Genomic DNA, 22,009 nt, shown 5'->3' on the forward strand with positions numbered 1-22,009 from the left:
AAGGATCCCCCCTGCACTGGAGATGACCTGCCTTATCAGCTGCTGTGCCACCCTGCACATCCACCTGTTGGCATGGGAGCACAGCTATCCAGGCTTGCTTGCACCCTGGGGATCCAAGTTAAAGCATTTCTGTCTTAAGTAGGGGACTGGATCAGCCCCACAGCTGTCCCAAGATCAGGGGATCGTCCAAGTTGTGCAATGTGTTTCTTAGTTTAGTGGACTTTTAGGATCTGAGTTATTCATAGAGAGTTAAAGTGAGAGGAAAACAACTTATTGAGCCTGATTGTCTCTTTACTTTTTCAAGTCTAAAATCAGAAGTAACTCCATGGAAGTCAGTGAAGTTACATTGGTGTAAATCAGTGCACAAAAGAACCATCAGGGCCATTAGCACTGTTTACACTGGCTAGGGAAACTGCTGACATCCTTCCAACAAGAACTATTAAATGTGGTTTGCTGGAAGGATGCTTTGCCAGCTAGTTTAGATGGGGTCATGTTAATGGTCTAGACCCACTCTATCCTTAAGTCATACTGAGTTCAAACCTTGTAAAACCCACGGGACATGCCTTAATGCTGGGATAGGTTGTGGGTATGTGTGTGTGCATGTACACAATTGTAGGTATTCTCTTTCTTGTTTTTTGGTCTTGTCTCTAACTCTCCTTCTTTTGCTCCTACATTCCTGCTTGTCATTCTTTAACTGTTTAAAAAACAGTACTAGAGGAATAAGTGTGAAACTTCTAGTGAAAAAAAAAAATTATTTAAAATTACTCAGGCCACAGCTTCCCCTGCAAGTTCTAGAACTTGTGGCTTCCCAGTGTTAGTTTTCTGTCAGGCAGAAATATATCATTTCATTTTTCTGAACTTTTAAAGTCAGTTTCATTCCGGTTCTGTACAAAGACTGATTCTCTAGCTAGAGAGATATAGATTCTCTAGAGAACAGATATAGATTCTCTAGAGAACAGATATAGAATCAGAAGTGGCAATGAAAGTTTCTTTTCCACAGCCCCACTCTGGAGAGATCTGCCTATAGGGGTGAAAGAGGGTGCAGTTTATTCTGTGCCCATTCAAACTGTCACCTCGCTGCTGAGACACGGAACCAGGTGACAAACAGTGCTAATTAAGTGATCCCCTATCCTCTGGGAATCACCAGCTCATTTCATACAGGCTATTGAACAGTCATTAGATGAACAGCCAGTAAATTCATGTCAAGAACACCTTGGGTCACACCTGACTCAATGAGCTAAAGGTAAAAGGTTTTCTATCCTATTACCAGGCCACCAAGCACTGCAGTTGTTGATCTGTTTCCATGTTTAATTTCCACAATTAAGCACCCACTGAGGAATATTTTATTTTTATTTATACATGTTAAGTGAAGTTGGTCAAGAAACTCCACATACTAGCAATGAAGCACAAAGCCAGCTTTAAATAAAGCTCCCTCTTATTTGCAAAAAGACTAAACAATGACAAGATATGGTTCCAAAACTACATTTAGGTCTCAGGCCTTCAGTGTATTACTGTACTGTGATTTGCTTGGTTTGAGACCTTGCCGGAGATCAGAGAGAGTTTCAAGTGTGTTTCGAATCTGCATAGAATCATAGAAGATTAAGGTTGGAAGAGACTTCCAGAGGTCATCTAGTCCAACCTCCTGCTCAAAGCAGGACCAACTCTAACTAAATCACCCCAGCCATGGCTTTGTCAAGCCGGGCCTTAAAAACCTCTAAGGATGGAGATTCCACCACCTCCCTAGGTAACGCATTCCAGTGCTTCACCATTCTTCTAGTGAAATAGTGTTTCCTAATATCCAGCCTAAACCTCCCCCACTGCAACTTGAGACCATTGCTCCTTGTTCTGCCATCAGCCACCACTAGCTCCATCCTCTTTGGAATGGCTGTTGATTTAACTGCTCTCAAGGTTAGTCTGTTACGAAAGATAGAGACTTCGACTGTGTACTCACATCTCCAGCAATCTGCTGGAATATATTCCTGAACTGCTTCTCTTCTTCGCTGTCCTTGTCAGCATTTGTTGGAGTGGGCTGCAAAGACACAAATATAATGTTGATGGGCTGGTGTGAGGGCCTTTGGGAGAGAGAAGGGGATCTCTGGGGCCGGATCAATCACTCACTTGTGACTGTCTGAAAATCCTTCATGAATTTGGAATAACATTTCAACTCCCTTTTCCCTCCCCAACAGAGTAGAACTTTTCCTATTTCAGGATCATTCCTTTGGGAACTGCTCTGGAGAGCAGAATGCCCTACAGCAAGGAACTGTAATAGTGCTTGTTACATTTTCCTGGTAGCCTTTGCAGAGCGGACTGGATGTACCACCTTTCTGTAAGACCTTCTGAAGAAAGTTGTGCTAATATCACATACGTTACAGATAAAAAAAAAATCTACCAGCCATTCAATCCATTCACCAGGAGCAAGTAGTTTGTTTCTTCAACACATTTTGTAGTGCTTTGTCCAGGCTAGTTTGAAGCAAGTCAAGTGACAGGCCTTCCTCTCAGGAAACTATTCCACAGTTTAAGAGGGCTGTTAGAAATTTTTCTAATGCCTAGTAGATTTCAAAATGTTTAAAAATGTTCCCCAATAACCATCATGTAGGTTTACTTGCTTAACTTCATCCCATTGCTCTTGTTTATCCCTTTAAACAATTACTCTCACTCTTTGCTGTTTCTGTTTAAATATTTGATTTCATTTCCTATAAAGGAAATATTTGGAGCAGAGGCAACATGCATGCCTCCCCCACCTTTGCTGCATGGATTGTACTGAGCATGCTCAGTAACATCTGCTGAAGCCTGCTGCCCACACTTCTCTCCCCACCCCCTCAGTTGGCAGGCATGGAGCACGCATGTTGTGGGGAGATCTGCTCTTGGGTCAAGTGCACTTTACTTTGACAAGTTCTAGTAATGAAAATACCCCTTTACCTATCTACTGAATAGAAGAATTTCAGTGAGGGTTCAGAGGCATAGATTATATATTGCCTGCAGCAGCCTTTTCCCCCAAGGCAGAATAGCCCATAGGGCAGCCTCTCTCTGTGACAGCCTCCCTCTTTTTCTTGCACATGCACACAAATCTGAGCATTACTAAGGGACAATTACTCACATGTCTTTAAAAAGGAAGCTTCACATTTTAGTTTTAATTTTGCATGCTGTTGAGTAACACTAATTACATATTAAATGCGAGTTTCCTCGTTGTAGTTAAAAACAAAAGACAGATTCAGGCATTCCCTGAAAATCCCACAGCAAAATAGCCCCATTTTCCATGCAGAGAAACCAACACCCAGACTCTGAACAACGCCGACTTTGGTTCAGTGCCTGAGCATTGTTGCTTAGGTGCTTCTCTAATGCTTTATAGAGACTGAAATTAGAGCAAAAAGAAAAGGAGTACTTGTGGCATCTTAAAGACTAACAAATTTATTTGAGCATAAGCTTTCGTGAGCTACAGCTCACTTCATCGGATGCATCCACTGAAAGCTTATGCTCAAATAAATTTGTTAGTCTCTAAGGTGCCACAAGTACTCCTTTTCTTTTTGCTAATATAGACTAAGACAGCTGCTACTCTGAAACCTGAAATTAGAGTAATTCTCTAGGGGTAAACTCTGAATTCTCCAAGGTTTCTTTCTCTAACAGCCAGAGAAAGGAAAAAGAAATACATGTATAACTGGTTCCACTCAATCTTTTCCCACCTGTCCCCAGGACAGCCTGGGTGGGATTCACTTTTTCAGTACACAAAATCCTATTGTAGAATCCAGATTCTTCATCTGCCCAGTGGATAGTTTATAAGATCAATCCAAGTCTTCTCTCTCTTGAACCTTTCTGTATTTTCTGGTTATTTGTTTGATAAGCCTAGAAGACTATAAACAAGACTTTCTTCCTCTGATTATGAAACTAAATCACAGCAGAGCCTATTGTGTTAGGAAGTAATGATACTACAAAGGAGAACAGTTGACAAGAGTTTCCTATTTATGCCACTAATACATTAGGGCTGGAAAGGGAAAATAAGTCAGAGGGAAAAAAATATAGATTTTATTATAACATTTCTCTGATCTTTTAAATAAATATTTATACTGGAGTTATTTTTAGAAACAGCCCAATTTAGAACCCAACCATGCTGTAAAAACAGCTTTGGGTGACCTGATTGCAACTTGGTAACCTCCCAACTTAGCTAACAGATGGTGTAGTCCTGCGGTATAGCTAGAACTAAACTGTGTTGTATTATGTTCCTGAACTATACTGGAACCCTGTCAAGTCCAAGGCTGTAGGATGATTTGAAGATACAGTTTAAAACAGTGTTTTCACTTCTACAATGCAACTTAATATATGTCAGAAAACAACTGTATTGTAATTGGGTCCCCACTATCATAGTAATTGTTACAGCATAGACAGGACCTAGAGCTTATGATTGACATTCTCCTTGCAACAACTGTTTAAATATGGTTATTAATAGCAGTGTCTAGCATGTTTTTTCCTGACCATTGTGAAGAGCATTTTAAACTATTATGTAACCATGCTAGAGAATCAAGGGTACAGGCTACTCAGACGGATGCTAGAGAATAGTTTGGCTAGCACAGTTTTCAGGAAAACAATCCTTGAACGGAAGGGGCAGGAAAACTACACTCAGACCTTGCTAGCAGCAATTCTGTTCAGACTGTGCTAGCACCAACTACATATAAACCATGCTGGAGCAAGGTCAGGTCTTTACAGGGCTATACCATGATTATAACACAATTTGATGCCCTCTGCACAATTTATAACGGTGTTAGAGCACTACTGCATTGTAAAATACAATGCTGATACAATCACAGTAGAAATTGTACTGTAGACAAGCCTTGGTAATCAACAGGAGCCTCTTGAAGTCCACATGAGTTTATTTTCTACACACTGCCTGTACAACAGGTGCTGTTACAGGGAGATTGATCAGCAACTGATTGAATTACTTCTCTAATTGTAAAGGTGTCATCTTGCACAGTCTAGATCCGGGTAGTCAATAGACAAACCGTGGGCCAAATCCAGACCACCAGACACTTTTGAATGGACCATGAAATCTTTTTATTTATTTATTATCATTGTTATTGTTATTGCAGTGTGAAAAATGTTTCTCTGGAGTCTGGACCTTGACTATACCTTGACCAAGAAATTTGGACCTTGACAAAAAAATAGACTACCCCAGTCTAGATCATCACAAAAGATCAACATGTTTCCTATGAAACGAACCACTCTCTCCAACATAGGCATAAAATCATTGCAGGGACGATCTCTTCTGTCTCAATTTCAATATATCCACCGACTTGACTGAAAGGTCTAATGCAGTGTAGTTGTAGCTGTGTCAGTCCCACTATAGTAGAGACACCAGGTGGATAAGGTAATATCTTTTATTGGACTAACTGTCTCTCGAAGCAGAAGGCCCAACAAAAGATATTACCTCACCCACCTTGTCTCTCTGAAATTTCTAAATCAGCCAAAATTATGTCTGGATAAACCGTTATCAGTTTTAAAAGGGTTTTCCTTCTCTCATAATTCTCAGTTTCCTGGCCCCCACCCCGCCACTTCCCCATGCTAGCCAGACCAAGCTCCATTTTCTTCATGCCAACTCGTACAGAAACCTCATCGTTTTTCTTTTTCTCATCTCTGCTCGTTTTTTTCTTCTCCTTGTCAGATGCTTCATCAACTCTCAACTCCTTATTGCTGTTTGCTCTGTCAGAAACAAAGATGATTGGCTAGAGAGAGGAGGAAGAGAGCAAAGAGAAGAGAAGTGGAAGTTACATAATAGAGGAGGGCAAAGTGTTTGAGAAAATCCATTCTGTGACCATGCTCATGCTGCAACAGCTCCCATCACAGAAAGGGTACCAAGTGTGGTAACAGCTGAGACTGCGCCAAAGGTGGCTCTGAAGTTACTGTTCTCATCATGCTAAAAAGTGATACTCATGCTGTTAATACTCCTTGTGCAAAAATAGGAATTAGTTCTCCTTGTACAGGAAAGCCATTTATGCAGTAAACACTCCCTGGTTTTAGGAGCAAAAAAAGAGGCCAGCCACATTCTTTGTTGTACTTTAATTAGTGTGACCAGATGCCCCGATTTTATAAGGACAGTCCTGATATTTGGGGCTTTGTCTTATATAGGCGCCTATTAACCCCCACCCCCTGTCCTGATTTTTCGCACTTGCTGTCTGGTCACTCTAACTTTAACAGCCCTCACACAGAAAGGGTGGCAACACTGCAGTAGCAATAAAGGCCACCTGCACTACAATAACTCCCATGCAGAAAATGAGCTAAGTTGTTAGTATGGAAATGTTTTATCTTTGTACAGTGCATGTGTTTGATTCCTTCCCAGTACTGACTTGTGAGGCATTCAGGCGCAAAGCGCAATTGCTTTCTTTGCTTTTCTTTAATGTTTTCAAAGACAGAAACGATTGCTCTGCTCTTGCCGGACATGCTGTGTATTTTTTATGTGCTCACCTGATTTTGGATGTTTTATGGACTAGGACGTAAATGGTAATTTGCAAATAACAGTCCAAACAGGAGTTTACCGAATTAATCCTTATAACTTGTTTCAATGGGGTTTATTTTTGCATCCCCCAAATGGAAAAATAGCATAATTCTCACATCACTACCTACTTTCAAGGTAGAGAATACTTTGTAGCTGAGTGTGTTGTAAGGGATGGGTGGGAGAAACCCATAGCTTACTAGAGAAGGGGGATGGCAGCTGGGTTAGACAGCTGGTGGGAGTTTGGGGAGCAGGACTTTGTGGCAGGAAAAGTGGCAGCATTTGACAGTAGAAGGTGGATACTAGGACATTTGTCTGGAGCAGGGTTGTGTTGTGCTGGAAAGGGAGATACCGGGAGAAGGGTCTGGAGCTGGGAGTGAAGGAGAGGGTTTATGGCGTGTTGGGGTAACAGGTCAGAAACAAGACCCAATTCCATGAGCTGCTGGACACCTTCAGCTGCCACTGAAAACAATGGGAGTCCTGGGTGATCAGCATCTGGATCAGGCCTATAGGGATGGAAAGTTTCAGAGGTGCTATCTTCTCTGTGCGAGCTGAGTACACTATCCTGCAAAGCTCTTATTAGCTATACAATAGGAAGACAAAGCCATCACTGCCTATGGTAGAGTATAATTGCAGAAAGCTGCAGGAAACTAGCTCTAACACCAATCAAGTTCCCATATGCAGATAACTCACTCTGACATTGGCAAAAAGTTCAAGCTTCTGTGATATCATTAGGCATTTAACAAGAGTGCAGCACCACTTTAATATAACCTCATGCTTGTTACCCTACTCAAGCCCAGCACTTTTCAGGTCTATTGAAGCAGAGACCCACCTTGCCTTTTTTCTTTTTCTGAACCAAAAAAAAAAGTGATATTAGTAAACACAGTTGTAGATTTAATATAAATTGTACAAAGTTATACTGTACAATGTCATTCTTGCTCTCTCTTGTTTATTTTTGCCATTTAGCTACATTCATACATCTTTCACATCTGAGCTCCATGGAGTGACATATAGAAAGGTAGGAATTGCCATACCAGATCAGATCAGTGGGTTCATCTCATCCACTGTCCTGCCCAAACTGAGAAACCTCCACCTCAGCTCTAAGTGTTCCCCTCTTTACAGGAAGCAGGGTACTGGAGATTGATACAACCGTGTCCACAAACCAATATCAAGATGGTGGGGCTATTTTAAGCCTACCAGTCTTGAAAGTGTTCATTTAACATTACAGAAAATGAAAGGGTGACTTAGTGGTAGGCAAGGGTCAATTAAATTATGTCCTGCCTGAGTTGAACTGAGTACCCATCATTCCTTCCATTTTATTATATCAGTCCTTGTCTTCCCCCTTCTGAATATGTTGCAGCTAGCTCAAATAAAAGAGTTAACAGTTTGTAGGGATAACTGATATTAATTAAAATCACTGCTACCGTTTGGAGACATTTGTAGAATACTGGTACTTATCATCACACGCTTTTTCAAAAGGAGCCACAAAGAAACATTGTTCTGACTTTATCAGATGAGAAGTCACTTTCACACTGAATACTCTACAGCACAATCTAGACTTTCTACAGTAAACTAGCATTCTCAATTTACAGATGAAGAGGTTCTCTACAAGGCCTTTATTGTACGTTCAGTTACAGTGCAAAATGAAGTTGGTGAGGACACATGTGATAGTGAAATGTCCAGATCTGGTTAGTGCCTAAAGCACTAGCCTTCCATTACTGAAAGTAGGCTTCAGGTCTGGCATGAAGTCTTACGTCATATGATGTGGTCTCTCCATACATAAAACATAAGAATGGCCATACTGGGTCAGACCAATGGTCCATCTAACCCAGTATCCTGTCTCTGACACCAGCCAGTGCCAGATGCTTCATAGGGAATGAACAAAAACAGAGCAGTTATTGAATGATCCATCCTCTGTCATCCAGTCCTAGCTTCTGGCAGCCAGAGGTTTAGGAGCACTCAAGCATGATGTTATGTCCCTGAACATCTTGGCTAATGATGGATGGATCTATCCTCCATCAACTTATCTAGTTGTTTTTTTTTAACCCAGTTGTACTTTTGGCCTTCACAGCATCCTGTGGCAATGAGTTCCATCGGTTGACTGTAGGGCTAAATGATAAGATAGCTGCTCAATTAGAGTTAATGGGAATTGATGTTAATGGGACCATGAGGTGCCTGCCCTTGGCCTCTTGTTACTTATTTTCTTAGATGTGACACTCTTTCCTACTTTCACACACAGAAGGGACCGGGGTAGTGACCCAGTATACTGTTTGTATGACATCAGACAGTAAAACATTGCATGTAATAAACTGAAAGCAAAATATACTCACAGAAGGACGTTCTGCTTCTATCTTGTTTTCAACTTCCCTAGAGAGAGGAAAAATTGTTTTGAAAGAAGAAAAGGGCCACCCTCCTACACTGTTTCTGTAACTGGTTTGGAGAGAGCCACTTGAACTTTCAAATGAGAACTTGAGTTATGATTCAAATCGGCTTCTCTTTCTATAGTGACAAAGTCTAGACATGGCTCTCTGTTCACAAACTGAGCTGTGTATCCAAATACTGTCTATGACAGTGTGCCACAGCTTGGCATGCATCCTGTAAAATCTGAGGTTGGCAGTGCCAGTGAGTTTTGTCAGCTGGGGAAAACAAAACAAGCTAATTAGCTCTGAGCAAAGTGAAACCAGCTACCAAGTTTACTCATCTTTGGAGGAAGACAGGACCACCCAGGGAGTGTAACCTATCGGGGGAGTGAGGGATGAACACTAGAAAAGAAATAATTGCTTAATTCCATGATGTTTCCCTGATGGCCGAAGTTAGATCCAGCTCACAAATTCAGGCAGGCAAAAAGTATCCTTCTTCCAAGGCATAAGAAACTGCTTCTTTTTCATAAGAGACCTAGAAACCTAAATAAAGAAGAACTCTGTGTGTGTGTGCGCATGGATGTAAGCGCGCACACGCAAGAAGTATGTGTGTTTGGGGGGGAATAGGGGGGCCATGTGGTTCATCCGCTTCTTTAGAGTCAAATAACTGGCCCTTGAACTTACTCTGAAAGGCTTCTTTTTTCTGAGAAGACCCTCAGGATGAACTCTCCCTCCTGGTGAGATTCATATGTCGATGGGATGATGACATACTCGTTGGGAGGCAGCCGGAAGCGTTCAGAGATTTCTCGCATGTTTATATATGACTTACTTCTAGCTTTGGAGGCATTGTAAAGGAAAAAATCCTTTTGTAAGTGCTGCTTGTTACCATGCATCTGTAAACAAAAGAATCAAACATCCCATCTTCAGCGTGATCTTACATAGCTCCCAGGCAGATCCCACACAGACAGCACATGACCTTGGCAGAAAATGCCTGTGCAATTAAAACTTTTTCTTTGAAATACAAGGTACAGGAGGCTGGTAATAGATATAGACCCTTTTATCTTAAGTCACCAACTAGGTCCCCTCTAACTGGAAGTTGTTAGCATTTGATGGCTGCTGTGTGGCCTACCTGAAATGTGTTGGTGGTCTCATTTGTGTTGCTAAAATGATGGTATCCACATCACAAAGCCACAGGCACAAATGGCACTAACTGTTAACTTCTTGGCAGCACAGAGGCCAGGACTGAATGAGCCTGGAGAAAAAACTACCTTCTTAACCTCTACAGCAGAAGTGAGCAAGCTTTTTAGCCCGAGGGCCATATCTGGGTATGGAAATTGTATGGTAGGCCATGAATGCTCATGAAATTGGGGGTTGGGGTGCGGGAGGGGGTGAGCGCTCTGGCTGGGGGTGCGGGCTCTTGGGTGGGGCTGGGGCTGCAGGAGGGTGCTCCGGGCTGGGACCGAGGGGTTCGGAGGGCAGGAGAGGGATCAGGACTGGGGCAGGAGGTTGGGGCATAGGGGGGCTCAGGGGTGCAGGCTCCAGGCAGCACTTATCTCAAGCAGCTCCCAGAAGCAGCAGTGTGTCCCTCCTCTAGCTCCTACATGGAGGCATGGCCAGGCGGCTCTGCACACTGCCTCATCCGCAGGTGCTGCCCCTGCAGCTCCCATTGGCCTTGGTTCCTGGCCAATGGGAGCTGCGGGGGCGGCGCTTGGGGCACAGACAGCATGCAGAGCCCCCTGGCTGCCCCTACACTTAAGAGCCGGAGGAGGGATATACTGCTTCTTCTGGGAGCCGTGCAGGGAGGGATAGCTCAGTGGTTTGAGCATTGGCCTGCTAAACCCATGGTTGTGAGTTCAGTCCTTGAGGGGGCCATTTAGGGATCTGGGGCAAAAATTGTGGATTGGTCCTGCTTTGAGCAGGGTGTTGGACTAGATGACCTCCTGAGGTCCCTTCCAACCCTGATATTCTATGATAAACCCCGGATCCCATTCCCTGGTGAGAGCTCAAAGGGCCAGATTAAAACATCTGAAGGGCTGGATGTGGCCCCTGGGCTGTAGTTTGCCCACCCCTGCTCTACAGATTGTCCCTCCAGAAAGGGTTGAAGCATGTTGATAAGGGTCATTGGTGCACTGCCACTGCCATATATGTTCTCTGGATAAACTGAAGATTTCATTGTCCAGGGCTGTCAGTTGGGCATCTTTTACCAGCACTAAATTCAATTTAAAATCTAATTTGAATTAAAAAAGAATTCTCAAATTCTTTTTGAGAATAAAATTTCTAATAACTTTTGCTAAATTCTACCCACAACTAGCTTAATTTTGCAATACTATTGTGCTGATAAAGAGATCAGATCCAAAAGAGTCTGGCTGTTTTACAGGATCAGTGTTTGTCCCCTGCTGTTTTCAGGCTCCAAGTGAGAGATCCGTTTCTCTTTATTAATGCTGCTTGCAAAGAGTCTACTTCCAGGGTTGTGGGCACTGTAACAATGCTCTGTTACTTCCAGGATCCCTGCAACGCTGCAGGCTAATATAGCGTGTATTTTGAGCCGAACAGCAGGGAAACCTACTGCTGGATGACTCTTCCCTCATCAGCAAGTGTCAGGATGGCAAAATAAGAAGACAAGGTTTAACAGCCCAGTTAACAAGAGAAATATATAAAGATATATTTGTAATAAACTAGGCTGATTATGTTACACATAATATAAAATTAAGACACTGCCCTTTGGTGCTGGGCATGATGGAAGATGCAAAACCACCTAACTTCTATAGCAGCCTGGTGGGCAAAATGAAAATTCTGCACCAGATAAATAAAAACTTCAATTTGTAATTAACTATGAAAATAATGCAATTAGTATAAATGGTGGATTCTCTGTAATATGAAGTCTTTAAATCATTATTTGAGGACTTCAGTAACTGAGCCTGAGGTTAGGGATCTATTACAGGAGTGGGCCGAAGAGGTTCTGTGGCCTGCAGTGTGCAGGAGGTCAGACTAGATGATGGTTCTTTCTGGCCTTAAAGTCTGACTCTATAAGTACAGTATGATTACATTAAATACTCTGATTTTATGTCCAGTTTACCTTTCTCTCTGTAGATTCTCCGTGTGCTACAGATTTTTTGTTATTGGCAAGACATAACTGCATCATAATTGATGGGGGAAAGCTGCAGGTTTTGGCAGCTTAGTAGGGACGGTAGGGCTTTTGGGAAGAGATTGAGAGATGGTTTGGGATTCTGAGCTAAGCACATTCGCTAGCTGTTTTCTGCTGAAATGATCAGCTGTAAAATAATCAGCAATGACAATATTCAAAATATGATCCTGAAATTTCACAGTTAACACACCATTGAGATGGACAGTTCATACCTCCCTTGGTGCTATTGTTCCAGACTATCTGAAGGCTCAGGTTTATTTGGAATCATAAGGGCTGGGAACATACATTTTTTTAAATGACAGCTTTAGGCTTTGGCTACACTAGCACTTTTGTCTGCAAAACTTTTGTCAGTCAGGGTGTGAAAAAAACACACCCCAACTAACATAATTGTCACTGACAAAAGCGCTGGTGTGGACAGCTCTATGTCTGTGGGAGAGTGTCTGTGGGGGTGATTTAATTATGCTGGCGGGAGAGTTCTCTCTGTGAGGTCTGTAGTGTAGACAAAGCCCTAATTTCCAGAAGATAATTCTGCAGCAAGGAGTGAATTCTGCAACTATATAGCAAGCTCCATGCTGCAGAAGACACAGGAACCTGGCATATCTTTAGGAGGTAAAGAAAGCAGTCTGCAGGTTTTATAGGGTTTAGCTGCATGGAACACAACAGCCAGATGATGGTTATCATTGGTCCATGGTTTCAGACTGTAAAAGACATGAGTGGGATCCATACTTAATAGATGAATATTGAGGAAAGGGAAAAGGAAAGAAAATATAAAATGAGAAATAAGAAGAGAAGATGTGAACTCACAATGTAGCTAATTGATACTCAAAGCAGAAAGGGTAAGATTGTCACTTGTGCTAAAACACTGAAAACAAGCCCAGCCAGCTTACACAGACAGGCACAAAAGTTACGTTATCTGAGAACTTTACACCATGATGTCAATTCTTCTTCCATTCAGCTCATACCTCTTTTGGCACCTGAGAGAGAAACAAAGCAGGGAAACTGTTAGGGATGCAGGGGGAGTGCACTTATTTATTTTATCTAGCTTTGTAAGAACACATAAAGTGTTTGTCCTAGTTTCTAGGCATGCTGCCATCAATTTTAAGTTCCTCAAATCACATAAACATTCTAACCAACCTCACTCCTTTACGTAAAAAAAACCAACCTCCCTTCAAACTCTCTTGGCTCCCCTGCAAAGTAAATCAAGATTAACAGTAAAACATAGGTTTGGAAAGTGCTGAACAACACCATTTCCCATTGAAGTCAACAGGAAGTGAAATTGCTCAATACCTTTGAAAATCAGGTCATGTACTTCTGTCTATCTCACCTCACACTTTCAGTGATTGTCATCACCATTACAGGGTACTGCCAGTGGCGATGCAGTCTTTGATTCTGATAGGCGTAAATCCCCTGACCAGAGAGAAGTTCGGGATGCTACTGAGGAGCAATGTGGGGAAGTCGGGAATGGGGATTGGAAAGGGATCTTTCTAGGTAAAGTGACACAAGGCAAATTCCTATCTGTAAATTAATATGGACTAAATGAATACAGAGACCTGAATTTCCCTACTCTCTTAGTTTCATCCACTCTAGAAGAGTTTCTTTCAGGTACCATGTTCTCTCTCCAGCCACTGAATAGTAAAAGCTGCCACTCCTCATTCTTTCAGTATTGTTATGAGACTGCTTAGTCCCATTTACTGATAGGCATTACTGATACAATTTCTGGTTTGGTTTTAGACCAATCTTTACCATGAAAGGCCTGCCATAACAGACCTACTAGTAAATATTAGATAATATTTTATTCCCATTTTCTTGCATCTTCTCTGGAAGATGGATACACATGCTTGCCACAGGGATAATTTTTTAAAAGTAGTAGAAATCAACTTCTTGCTGGAATCCTTGAAAATCTTTGTGTTTAAAGGCAAAATCTACAGTTAATGTAAACTAGGCTACATTATAAAATTAGCTACAGTCCATGGAGGATTTGTACTGTTGGGCTGCAATTTGGGATCAGCTGAACTGTGTGGCACTGGCGAAATGAACAGCATCCTGGTAGTAATGGTACCTCATATATGGCAAAGCCAATAGTGAGGAGGTTGGCTCCAAGTTTGCGCTCTTTTCTTCTGTTTTTCTGCATCAGTGCAACCAGGAAGCTGCAGACAACCTCATTATCTTCAGGATCATCATCCTCCTCCAGGAGCTCCAAGCGATACTGAGGATTGGTCCAAAATGTATCTGCAAAACCCCAGACACCGCCCCCCACAAAATTAATATAAAACTTCAGTTCTTTAAGATGATACTCATTGGCTAAGACTTCTATCTTCTATTTATCTCCTATATTCACTCCTGGTTTTCAGTTCTTGGTAGACAGGTCAAAAACTGAGTTAATCTCCTTTTTTACACATTCCTTGGGCAGAAGTTGATTTCTGCAAGCAAAGATGGAAGCTGGCCTATACAACAAGTGACTCTTCACCATATGACTCCTTTATGGGGCTATATGCGTATTTTGCATACTCACTGATATTAGCGCTGTTACTGATGGTAGACAGTTTGGTTTACCTTGTGTAGTAGCCATTCTACTGTATTCCATACAGCAGGGCTTCCCAACCTGTTTGAAAGAAGGCTCCTGTTTCCAGTAAGAAGTATTACTGACACCCCAGTCATCAAGTCTTATTTGTCTTAGTACATTATAGCTTTACATTAGACATTTTTTTTGGAATACAATGCCAAAACCTAATTGCTACGACTCCTCACCTCTCCAATATGTGTCTTGCTTAACTTGTGGTGGGGAAGCCTAGACTTGCAGTAAGATGAGCTAACAAAAGAATAATCTGGTGTACTTTTCCTGTTTTTTCTCCAGTTCCATGCAAAGAGGAACTTCTGCAAGATAAGCCAAAGCATCCATTCTACTCCCTGTTGTTACCTTTGCTGGTTCAGAAAATAATTGATTTAATGGTTCGTTTCACATTCTAGTGAAGATAGGATTTTATCAGATTGACACTGCCCTATTTCAGAACATCCACCCCTTCCCAACAAACAATCTGCGAGGCAAACAAGAGTATCTTGCATTTATAGTATTTAGAGAATTTTGCATCTTTAAGCCCTTGATGATTTACAAGCTACGCACTGTAAAACTGAAACCACCACTAACTTAGAAACCCTACCACATGTCTATAATTTCAGCCAACACTGAAATGCTGCTATCCCTATGTGAAATGCTGCAGTTGTTTTATGGCAACATTGCAAATGTGTACAACAACCGAGGACAGAAAGTGAAGACTATATATCTCACTGAAACTCCTGAGGAAACTGAAATTGGGAGAATGTAAATATCTACAATGAAATTAGGCAAGCACACAGAAGTTAACATCTGTTCTCTCACAACAGGTGCCACAGAATATTTGAACAACAAATAGTTAGGGCCTTTTGGGTTTACATCTCTTTTGGTAAAATGATACGTCCAGGAATACAGTGTTCCTTCATGCCATACTGTGCTGTTACCTCAGGACTCAGGAATGTGCCAACTACCAAATCAACAACTCAATTTTTGCAGAATCTGAATTTTTTCCTAGATCAAGTGCTGATTAGGCTGCTGCATGATTCTGCATAGCCTGTGAAATCTGACACGACCACAGGCCAAGGGAGTTTGGTTCTACTAGAAGAGATTTTATTCACCTGGATAATTGCGACAACCTCCTGCGGAACAGCCTCTCACCCAACGCCCCTCATTGACTGAAACTGTCCAAGTTTGGAGCTTATCAGCCTCCAGAGTATCAGGTGTGAGGTTACACATCTCCAGCTTTGTGAAGTACCTCATGAAATCGTCAAATGACATCCTAGAGAAGCAGGGAGGGGGAAAGGAGAAAATAATGGGTAACCAAAGAATAGGGGTGGACAGATAAGAAAACTTGGATTCTGGGTTCATATTGAAAATGGATCCCATAAAACCAATTTCCCCACCCCAAAATCTCAATTACACAAAACGGCGTGTAGGAAATTAAGTTTATAAAGATTAAGGATCATGTCAATTTCTGTGCCCACCTCCTTGTGCACCACTTTGAAATAGTCCATATAATAGACGCTCTGTCATTCCTATTAATATGGAAACTTGGCAGTCCTTTTTCTTCCTGGTTCCACCCTGGTTGCTGTTTGACAAGGGCAGACTAATTAGATTCGTGGTGCCCTAAAATGCTGTGTGTATGGAAAATCCAACTGAATTTCCTCACCCTCTTGTCTCACTGCTGGAAGAGCACGACCAGGATGGCTTGGACATTGACAGTATGACTGTGTAGGAATCAAAAGCATGAGTTCAAGTAGTCAATAATGGGTATGCACGAAAGCTCATGCTCTAATAAATTTGTTAGTCTCTAAGGTGCCACAAGTACTCCTGTTCTTTTTGCGGATACAGACTAACAAGGCTGCTACTCCACAACTTTAGGATGTTTGAAATCTAGATTCAGATCTGCTTCTGAATTTTGTGGCTTGACATTACCTCCCATTTATTTATTTATTTGGATTTATTTAAAAATATCCAACACAAATTAAATAATTTATTTTTGTCTTCTAAAGATACAGTAGGTTTGTGCTACCCAGTTTTTCCTCTCATAACATTCTCTTTGAATATGCCTCCTCTGTGTCACCTACAAGCTCCATCTACACTTGGAACTGGGGGTACGATTCCCAGCTTGAGTAGACATACTCATGCTATCTCTCATTGAGCTAATGCTCTACAAACAATAGTGTAGCTGCAGTAGCATGGGCAGCAGTGACTGGCGGCACAGGCTAGCTGCCCTGAGTACATCCCTTCCCCTCCGGACCTTATCGGTACATACTCAGGGCAGCTTGCCCATGCTGCCGCTTGCTGCTGCCTGAGCTATCGTGGCTATTCTTCTATTTTTAGCATGCTAGCTTGATGAGAGCTCGTGCAAATATGTCTACTCAAACTGTGAATCACATCTCCTGCTCCAGGTGTAGATGTAGCCTTCTAGTGAATGCCTCCTGGAGGTGCAGAAGACACAGAGATATTGGTTGCCCTAGAGATTTTATACTGATTATTTCAGTATCTTTTAACTCTGCCAATAATCTGGAAGTACAGAGAATAATCCCTCTGAAATTAAGTTTATTATTGTAGGGGACAGCATATACTGTCTTCTGGGGCAGAACATACTAGGTTCATATCGGGAAGCACATGCTCATCAGATCACCGGTAGTAAGAATGTCCGTGCAACCTTAACTTATGGAGTTATGGTTCTTTTTGGCGTCTCTAGGAACTCTCATGTGTACCCAGTCAAGCACAGACATGGAAGCACTTCTGGGAAAACACAAGTTCTGAGATGGAAGAAGGTGTATCCTCACCAGAACTCCCCATCCTCTGCTATTCTGTACTGTAGTCGGATTTTCTCTGCTTTGTCAATTAAGTTCCACTCGTCTGAACTGCAAAAGAAGAAACAGGAATCTCTTGCACTTTGCAATACACAGTTATTGAAGAAATTGTTAATACTTTATTGTAAGCCCTATTGTGTTCAAAGCCAACAGCTGGCACAAAAATGTCCAAATTCTTAATCATGTTACAGCCATGAATGGCAGGTTTTTTGTTACTATATCTGCAACTATCCTAGTCAGTTTCCCTCTTCCTGCTCCTTTTAATGCTGATATGACAGACAAGTTTGATTCACTGTTCTTATTTTGTGCTATCAACTTTACCATAATCACTACTTTACCACTTCCCCACAGGCAGGCAAGTGTGCACACACTTCAGGTTTTAGTTCTATTTCATGCTTATGGCACTCAGCAATTTGCGGTACTGTCATTATTCTGTTTGGGTCAGAGATGGAAAGTGTTGCAAACTCCAGTCCTATTTTAAGAGTGATAGAGGGTCCTATTTGCAAAACTCAGTGAGGAATCTCTTTCCTTCTTTCACACACACTGTCTCTCTCTCTCTCTCTCTCTCTCTCTCTCAGATCCCTGTTCCTCCTGCTATTCAGTGCACTCATGGGCGGCACATGAACTGCCCCTGCGGGGAGGCTAGCCCCCACCTGGGCCCCTTGTGCCCGAGGCCCGTCCCCTACCCCCGCCAGAGCCCCAAGACCCACACTGTGGCTGCTGGCCCCTGAGCCCCAGGCCACCCCAGCCTGCCCTCCCGGGTGCCCCCAGCCCCAGAGCGCTGGGCGGGTGGCCCCAGCACTGGGCAGCCCAAGCACCGGTCCCGGCTGCCCCAAGTCCTAGGCCACTGGCCGGCCCACTCTAGCCCCAGCCACAGCCCGCTTCGGGGACAAGGAGCAGCCTGGGCTGGGGTCATGGGGGAAGAGCGGCAAGCAGAAGGCGGTCATGGGGATGGAGCATGGGCAGGGCCACGCCTGGCTGTTTGGGGAGGCTTAGCCTATCCTCACCTGGGATGCCCGTTGCCCATGAGTACATTAGAAGATTACCTCCCATTCCAGGTCACAGTCTTGTCTATGTCTGCAACAGAACTCAATAGGCAGGAAAAGCTCTTGGCTGAACTATTAAGCCATGCTCTTTCCTCTCTCCCTGTCATCAAGATTCCCCTTCCCAAGTAGATTTCGTATTTTCTTAAAATCCTGTCTTGCCTAAAGTAGTCCCTCAGCTAAGCACTCAGTGCAGCCTCCAGAAAAATAGATACTTTCATATTCCAAGTACAGGTGTCAGTACAAGAGCACAGACACTGCATACACCTCATTTTCATCTTAGGATGCAATCACAGAACAAGCACAATGTGTTTAAAGTGGAATGACTTTTTTAACCACACCCTATAGATTCCTAGGTTTGCTTTTCACCTACTTGTCACTCCAGGCTCCTTTCCATTCCACTTGTCCCCAGGGGTTCCTTAGCCGCACTAGCTTTATTTTTCCAGCTTTAAATGATGTCTTGTTGAAAAAGAAAATACGATTGAATAAATTAATTAGTCTTGCATGGGCTCAGAAGGAAATGTACTACATGTTGAATCACTCATGCCCACTTCCTGCAGCACTTATGTATTCCTTAGAGGTCTCCTACCCCTCCAGTGATCTGACACTCTCCAAGCACAAGGCAGCATGAATGCGGGCATATTGGAGTTCTCTTTGCACCAGTATCCCTTGGTTTAACTTGCTGTGCATTATCCACACTTCCCTCCCCCCCAACCAAGATTCTGATGGGTTTCTAACTCTTCCTTTTCAAGAAAACTTGTATTATTTTAATGTTTATTTTGTTTACAAAAACTCATAACTCTTATTTTCTCCCCGTTTTGACATATTGCTTGTCTGTCCTAAACAACAGCTTCTTCCTAGCTGTAGGAAAGAATAAATCCATACATACCTCTTCCACTGCAGTAACTGAATAGGCATGTCCTTTGACTAGCCCACAAATCATGCGTGTCTCAAACTGCATTGGGACTATAGTCTGTGGAACATGGAATAAAAACAGTAAGAAGCGCATAACAGACCCATTCCCATACTTAAGGAAGCCATGTTCTCCCTCTGCACCACACTAGGACTCCAAATATGTCACTTGGAAATTGGGACAATAACCATTTGCTTCTATTTCATAGGATCATAGATGTTAGAGTGGGAGAAGACTCATCAGTCATAGAGTTAATCTAACTGCAAGGTTAGGTTATAGTCTATCCCTAAGAGAGGATATGCCAGATACAGACCAACGTACCAAAGGACATGGTGGATTATCCATCACCTGAGGTCTTCAAATCAAGAATGGATGTCTTTCTTAAAAAAAAGTTGTAACTCCATCATAAAATATGAGCTTGATGGAGGAATTACTGGGTAAAATTCTTTGACCTGTGCCATACAGGAGGTCAGACTAGTGATCCCTTCTGCAGTCAAAAGTCAATGAAATTATGAAACAGAATAAACTGATTTAAATTATTTTTTATCATAGCTAATGTTAAAATGATCTAATACACAGGTTAAAGAGTTTCTATATATCTGGGTATAATGCTTAAATTATCCAAAAGTACAAAGCTTGCTTTTAAAAGTTGTAAAATACATATAGTACATAATCTTCCCAAATTAAGGTTAATAAATGTATACTAATAATTTCCACAGTCCAGTGTGTGATCGGCCAGCGTGCGCACATCTAGAAGCTCCTCTCTCCCATTTCTGAAGATGACTGAATATGCATTTTAATGCATATTCATGCAGGGAGTCTTGTTCATTACCACTATATATGAATTAATGAGGGATCTAAAAGAAAATTCCAGATCTAACCACATCGCAAACTTTGGTAAAGCTCATATTCTGATCTGAACTTTGTGGCTCAGGGCCATCACTAGTCTGAATACACATTTGTAGTGTCAAAAGGTAGCACTGTCACTCTGGATCTGGAGATTGAGCACATATGTCCTGCCAAGCAATGCCAGGAGACCTGATTGTGCTCAGCCACTTCCTGGGCCGAAGAGTTACCTCACTAATTTGCATTGGTAACTGCAAGACTCACTGTGAATTTTGCCATCTAGTAAGTGAATGAAAACAATAGAGACCATTAATAATTAAATCACAAAATGTACTTTGCTCATTTATTTTTAGTTTAGTTTACTGGTTTATGGGAACACCTCATAATGCACTAGTATATTTCCTACAGTATATTTACTCAAAATAATTAAATCTAATCAATATGAAGTTTCTCTACAATTTCTGCTATTCAGCCTTTGCTGAGAGGTGACAAAGTGGCAATTTTTTTATTGGATTAGCAGGTTTCTACTGCATATCCTTTAGTAACATCAGAACCATTAGAAACACCAGAGTCAATAGTCTACATATTAGAATTCTCTTAACTTTATATCGTCCTATGCTCTTATACTGACGGTATTAAAATGTCTTATGTTATGCTCTGTTCCTACTTACTTATATTAACATGTATTCTCTTTTTCTTTGTAGATGCACATTATATTTCCAAATGATTTATAACAGCCATGCTTTAAAAAAAGTCTGACCAATTGAGTTTCAAGAGTGATGTGCTCAGGGGTTGAGTCTCAACCTACAGATGCTCAGGACTCCTGAGAGATACTTTGAGGCATTAACCAGCAATTCAGGTACCTGACATGTTTTTATTTCCTAAGCTGAGGATATCCATGTATTGGAAAGAGAGAGAACTGAAGAGAGGGTTATAGTGGATATAAGCAACAAAAAGAAAGCCCAAGTGATCAAATTCATACGTATGAAATGAAATATGAAACTTTCCTCTCCTCCTCCACTATTTTTGTCACTGGAAAGGAACCTGAAATCACAGTAGTATAACAATATACAATGTGTAAGAATTGCATGCACATGCCAAAAGCCATTCCATGAATTTCCGACGATAAATAAGACATAGAGGGGTAGAAATGGAGAATTCGTAGAGTCAGGTACCACGATAATGAGTCTGATCCAAACAACAAGATAGAATAGAATGAACCTGGCTGTCAAAATTATTTTCCATTATTTCCCTTCTGTGTCCATTTCCTCTTTCCTTCTTCCCTTTTTTAAACTTTAATATTCTTCCCATCTAACTTCCTCTCCAGTGCTCCTCTTTTCATTTCTCTATCCCCTTAATTTTTTTTGTTTTCCTCCCCTCTGCAATCCCCACCTTTTACAGTTTTTAAATTCTCATGTTGCCCCTGCCAAAAGTCCACTGGTCCCCATCTCTGCTAAATTGACTCTTTAGGAGACAGCCAGTGACTTCCCAGTATCACGGCTTTGGATGGGTGGCTCAACTGTGTAGCCCCCAGCCAAATAATATAGCAACAGGAATGGCAACTGCAGGAATAATTTTTGTGAACTTCTACTAGTGTGTGGTACCAGAGGAGGAACTCTGGTACAGTGCCAGACGAATAGGCGCAGTTTCAACACCCTGTGCTTGGAAATAAGGAGGGTCATTTGTGCATGAGTCAAGAATACTTGCAAGAAATTACATAATTTGTATACATTTGTGTACTTCCCCAAGGAATTACATCATTTTGCAAGACTAAAAACTGATGTCAAACAGGAAAAGTTCTATTTCTCCTTCTGTCCTTCTTCTATTAACTTCTAAATTAATCTGTCT

General features: G+C 41.9%; 1 protein-coding gene across 3 annotated transcripts in view; it reads right to left on the reverse strand.

Annotated features, from left to right (window-relative positions):
• The window catches only part of CAPN3 (calpain 3), a 73,730-nt gene that overhangs the window by 28,378 nt on the left and 23,343 nt on the right, over positions 1-22,009 (reverse strand). The window contains exons 7-16 of one of the 3 annotated variants that reach the window (XM_073348627.1): positions 19,292-19,375; positions 18,776-18,861; positions 17,333-17,410; positions 15,653-15,813; positions 14,043-14,212; positions 12,946-12,957; positions 9,523-9,731; positions 8,809-8,845; positions 5,598-5,711; positions 1,952-2,029 (exon numbers count right to left, since the gene is read on the reverse strand). In XM_073348627.1, coding sequence (XP_073204728.1) covers positions 1,952-2,029; positions 5,598-5,711; positions 8,809-8,845; positions 9,523-9,731; positions 12,946-12,957; positions 14,043-14,212; positions 15,653-15,813; positions 17,333-17,410; positions 18,776-18,861; positions 19,292-19,375 — 1,029 coding nt within the window. Of the gene's footprint in view, positions 1-1,951; positions 2,030-5,591; positions 5,712-8,808; positions 8,846-9,522; positions 9,732-12,945; positions 12,958-14,042; positions 14,213-15,652; positions 15,814-17,332; positions 17,411-18,775; positions 18,862-19,291; positions 19,376-22,009 lie in introns of those variants that run through there. The other 2 variants (XM_073348625.1, XM_073348626.1) reach the window with 2 other exon arrangements.

This window comes from Lepidochelys kempii, chromosome 6, assembly GCF_965140265.1.
Source record: "Lepidochelys kempii isolate rLepKem1 chromosome 6, rLepKem1.hap2, whole genome shotgun sequence".
NCBI classification, from domain to species: Eukaryota; Metazoa; Chordata; order Testudines; family Cheloniidae; genus Lepidochelys; species Lepidochelys kempii.